Source organism: Rattus rattus, chromosome 18 (assembly GCF_011064425.1).
Source record: "Rattus rattus isolate New Zealand chromosome 18, Rrattus_CSIRO_v1, whole genome shotgun sequence".
NCBI classification, from domain to species: domain Eukaryota; kingdom Metazoa; phylum Chordata; class Mammalia; order Rodentia; family Muridae; genus Rattus; species Rattus rattus.
The window spans coordinates 14,328,244-14,333,602 of NC_046171.1; the positions used below are offsets into that span (position 1 = coordinate 14,328,244).

The 5,359-nt window shown below is 47.3% G+C and overlaps 1 protein-coding gene across 1 annotated transcript; it reads right to left on the reverse strand.

Annotated features, from left to right (window-relative positions):
• Nucleotides 1-247: 247 nt before the first annotated feature.
• On the reverse strand, nucleotides 248-2,807 carry Zwint (ZW10 interacting kinetochore protein). Its single transcript, XM_032888448.1, is given in 8 exon segments — nucleotides 248-382; nucleotides 463-602; nucleotides 762-818; nucleotides 936-951; nucleotides 953-1,100; nucleotides 1,296-1,422; nucleotides 1,562-1,652; nucleotides 2,667-2,807. Coding segments are annotated over 8 exon segments (798 nt in total). The 5' UTR covers nucleotides 2,771-2,807; the 3' UTR covers nucleotides 248-267.
• Between the last annotated feature and the right edge of the window lie 2,552 nt (nucleotides 2,808-5,359).

Here is a 5,359-nt window from a genome sequence, read left to right on the forward strand (position 1 = left end):
TTCTTCTCACCTTTCCCTCCTCAGATCTAGAATTCGGATGGAGAGGATTCTATCTTTGCAGTTGGAGGACCAAATCCTGACTTGGCTTCTATCTGCTGGAGGATCTCTGTCCTACAGCCATCACCTGGAGAGCTATCAATGGAGGGTGTCGGCAGCGAGGAGCATCAAGTTCCCTGCTCCTCTTTCAATCTGCCAAGTCCACTCTAGTTCTCACGGTTTCCCTGTTCTTCTCTGCTCTGCAGCCTGGTAAACCGACAGGGCTTACCTTTAGGGAGACTTGGGTGGAAGGGCGGGCCCTTTGACACCTTTGTCATCGGCCTTGGACTCGGAGATGACCAGCTTATTCTGCAGGGAGCACAGCAGCTGGAGGTAGCTCTGGTTCCTAAAGGGACAGAGTTTATGGGAAGTGACAGGCGTCTTGCGTACACTGCCTGAGGCTTCCACCCAGGGTTCCAACCTCACCTCTGCAGCTTCTCCTGCTCCTGTCCTGCTTGCTGCTTCAGGGTTTCAAGTTCCTGGTGAGAACCATCAAGCTTCTCCAGAGCTCTCTTCCGGCGTCTCTTGACCTCAGCAGAAATCTTTGTCAGATTCTGCAAACGCTTCTGAAGGGGGTGAGAGTGCAGGGACATGACTCATCCAATGCTCCTATCTCGGCGCCTGCCTTATCTCCCATCTCCCCTGCTTAGCCAGAGCCTAAGGCTCAGACGCACTGACGACAGAGACCTTATCATGCAAGAGCCTAGAGGAAAGTCAGAGCCCACCTGCTGCAGCACCCACTGCTTCTGAGCTAACTGCAGTTTCTCCTCAAGGACTCGCTTCTGCAGGGGGAAAATAACATTCCTTATTAGGCTTCATTTCTGGACAGCATCGAGGTCCAACCCAGCTTACCCTTTCCTCCTCCTGTCCTTCCTTCCCACAAGTTCTCTAGGTATTACCTTAGCCTCGAGTTGCAAAAAGCCTTCTGAGCTCAGTGTACTTCCTGTGAGCCTCTTTAACCTGGGGCAAGGCCTCAGACAGGGCACATTTGATGACATCCACGTGATCCATGTATGTTGCCTTCAGCTCCTTCCACTGCTCCTTAGTTTCAGTTGCCTTTTGTCCTAAGGTGGGCCACAAAGAACAAGAGAACAAGTGGGGCTAGCCTGTGGCCAGCCTTCTACGGCTCTCGGCATGAGTGAGGCTAGCCTGTAGCCAGAGCTGTACAGCTCTCGGCCACACCCTGCCCATTACCTAGACACCAGACACAGCTCACATCTCCCCCTTCCAACCATTCAGACAAACCCGGGCCTACTCACGACTTGTATCTTCAGAAGCCAGAGCATCTGGGTTCTGGTCAGTATTATCCTCCTGGGCCAGAAAAGTCTGTAAGAAGTTCACTACTTGAAGCTGGCTACAAAGCAGCTTGTCTTTCTTCCGAGAGTTCTGTTTACAGTGGGAACAGAAGGAGGGGCTAGCCTTACCTTCTGATACTAAAGGCCAAGGTGGTCTTCCATTTTGTTCTTCCCCATTGCCGCCCCCTACTTCAATAGGCCATTCCAGCGGGGTCCCACTTTATACATACCCTCATAAATTCCTCCATGATCTTGGCGGGCAGCTCTGCTTCTTCCGGCAATCCTACAGGTTCCAGAACGCTTGCTGCCTCAGCCAGAACCCTGTAAGGCATGAGTGAGATTGGGCTACCATACCATACTAGCTCTAAAGGACATACGCACTGGCATCTATGTCGGGGAGGATGCCAATGCTCAGAGTCTACCCAAGGCTTTGAAGGACTTCAGAATGAGATCAGAATCACCATGTGTTTGAAGAACATGAAGTAGCAACTAAGAGCTATGACGTAATCCTCTGAAAGCCTGGGGAGGTGGGGGAGGGGCTGGGGGGGTGTGAAGGCTGTTCAGACGTAACTAAATTTTTAAATGGGGAATGTCATAATGGATTAAAAACTGGGTGACGCAAGTCTGAAAGTAGCAGGGGCTTATATACAAAAACAGAGAAAAGCCAAAGCAAGGGCGAGTCTTGGAAGACAAGCTAGTAAGGGCGGGTCTCAGAATCCATGATGCGTATGTAGTCCTGCTGGCTGGAACAATCCGCTAGAGCATCGAGATAAGGATAAAAAAAAAAAATACCAAAGAAAAAGGTCGTGACAGGAATGAAGCAAGTCTAGAATGGCGAAAGGCTTGATTAGGACAACCGTAACGGAACTGATTCTTTTAGAATATACACCACAGGGCTCGGGGTGGGTGAGGTAATGTCCCTCCAAGGCAGCATCCGACATAAGGTTACCTAGACAGCCATCTCGAGATATCACTCCGCATACAGAAATAAGTCCCTGCTTAGTCATACCCCTGGAGCAGAACGCCACAAAGCCCCTAATAGGCATCAAAAAGAAGAGACGTCACATTTGCCAGATTCTGCACTCCTCCATTGAGGCGACATCATCATCCCTCAAAGGCCGCACTCATGGCGTAGGATGACACAGTCCTTTCGGGCTGCATCCCTAATCGAGTCGGCTCCTCGGGGCCTACATGAATCCGGGTGACGACGTCTCTCAGAGGCCCACTCCTTAGCTTAGATTCCTCAGAATCTCCCTCTCCTGAGCTAGGGCGACACCGTCCCTCCGCCGCCACTCCCCGAGCCGCCGCCCTAAAGCCCTCGCCTTCCACACTCACTCTTTCGTTGCGTTTTTATCCGCAACGGTGTTTTCCTCCGCAACGGCGTTTTCCTCCGCAACAGCGTTTTTCTCCGCAACAGCGTTCTTCTCCGCGTCCGCCATGGTTCTGACGCCCACCACGCCTTTGGATTCTGCTAGACTGCCCGCCTAGGCTTTGATTGGCTTCTGGGTCAGTAGGCAGGACTCTAAGGGAACATCCGCTTCCTTCATTGGACGTTGTCGATTCGGGTCCCGCCCCTCTACGCACGCGTAGATGTTATTTGGGTTCTGTGGGCTTGGTGGGGGGTCTGAGCCTGCGCAGTAGGAAATATTAGCAGCTCAAGGCCAGGGAGTGAGAAAGCAAAAATCTGGTGGTAGCCATGGACACCGGAAAAGGCCATTATCTGATCCAGTAGTCACGCCTTCTTTCTAGAAGGTGCTGCTGCTGAAGAAAGGAGATGGGCCCCTCCCCCACGACCCTAAAGAATAACATTCTCCTATAAGTAAATAATATGAGTTCAAAACATCGTGCTTTTAAAAACATTATCAGAGATCCCAGCTGGGCCTCCTGCGTGGCCAAGTCGCAGCTTAAACTGAGGTGGGGGTTGGTCGACAGAGTGCAGGAGGGAGGGGAAGAAAGCTGCTCCCAGAGAACCCAGGGCCAGCAGCTTTCTGAAATACTCAGCTGAGTCCTGAACAATATCTAAGGAGATTTCCCAAAGGGGTTTTTAAAGATGCTCGGAGATTAAAGCAGAGTCGATATTAGTTACCATTTTCACAAATTGGTATTGAAGAATGCATATTTTATGGCGAGCTGATACACCCCTGAGACGCGTTAGCCTGCAACTGGCACTAATCAACCCTACATTGAGCTCTGCTGTGGCACCACCTAACAGATAAAGGAACGAGGCTTAACAATCTCTTAAACATGGGGCCGGCTACACTGCAGTAATGATGACGAAGCTGCAAAAAGCACCAAGGGATAGGTTCCTCTTACAATGTCTGATCTTTGCTTAGTCATTACCAGGCATGACTAAAAGAAAATGCATCACTGGATACATACGTCACTGTTTAGAACGGAAATGGATTAGAACAGAAATGGATGTTAAGACAGCAGACAGGCAGTTGTAAGTACATCCATCTGTATGTTCCAGAGAAGGAGTAGAGCTAACAGAAAACAAGATGTGCTCCAGATGTGGGAACGAGGAACCCTCACATTACTGCTGGGAATATAAACTCACTTAGGTGTTCTGAAAACAATGCTACACTCACTTAGGTGTTCTGAAAACAATGCTACATTTCCTCAAAGTGTAAAACATAGAATTACTGGATGATCCACAATTTCCCAAGTATAATGACAAAGTAAATCAAAATATAAACATGCACACACACACACACACACACACACACACACACAAAATGTACACCATAATCGAAGTCTATAAGAGCCAAAAGTAGAACAAATCCATCATGATACAAGGAATGTAAAGATCTACTATAAATGGAATACAAATTGACAATAACAAAGAATGGGGTATTAATGCATGGGAATCTAGCAGTGAACCTTAAAAAACAAAGAAGCTAGGTACCCCCACAAATTACAGATTTTATCATTTCTTTTATGTAAAATTCCAGAGGGCAAATCTATGAAAGCAGAGTGAATTAATACTTAACCAATAGATAGGAGAGGGGACAGAAAGTAAAGTAAGGACAAATGAGAGGAACTGGAAAAGAATAGAGTTTCTTTGAAGGGTTCAATAAAAATGTTCGAAAATTAGATTACGGTGAACGCTGAACAAGATATATAAAAGGTAACTTATACGCTGCAAACAAATGTCCAAAACGCCATTATTTAGAGGTGTGAAACAAGACAAAGACCTGCCAATCTTATAGAGATGGGCACACTACAGTGTGGTATGTGAAATTAGACGGCCTCAGCGTCAGGTTAAACACGGAAATCATACCAATAAGCTTTAAAACATAGAATCCACGCAAAAATGAGTCGCAGAGCATCTTTCTAAACAAATGTTAACAACATGGATAGAACAGCGAACTGAGACACAAATTCTTACAGCCTGATATCCTTTTAAATAGAGTCCCTGAACTCGAGATAGTGGCTCAGCGGTTAAGAGCACTGACTGGGGCTGGAGAGATGGCTCAGTGGTTAAGAGCACTGACTGTTCTTCCAGAGGTCGCGAGTCCCAGCAACCACATGGTGGCTTACAGCCATCTGTAATGAGATCGGATGCCCTCTTCTGGTGTGTCTGCAGACAGCGAGAATGTACTCAAAATAAGTAAATAAATCTTTAAAAAAAGAGCAGCACTGACTGCTCTTCTAGAGGTCCTGAGTTCAATTCCCAGCAACCACATGGTGGCTCACAACCATCTGTAATGGGATCCGATGCCCTCTTCTGGTGTGTCTGACAGCTACAGTGAACTCATATAAGATAAATAAATCTTTAAAAAAAGAATCTCAAATCACTTTGTTGCTGTTTCATAACTGGATTTTGCAACTGTTATGGATCATAATGTAAACATTTGTGGTTTCAATTGATCTTAGGTGACCCCTGTGAAAGGGTCATTCGACCTCCCCAAAGGAGTTGGGGACCCACAGGCTGAGAACCACTGCCCTAACCCAATGAATGAACCGTGAATGGAACTGTCATTGCATGCCATAATTACTTAACTTAATCCAAGACCATTAATGAAAAG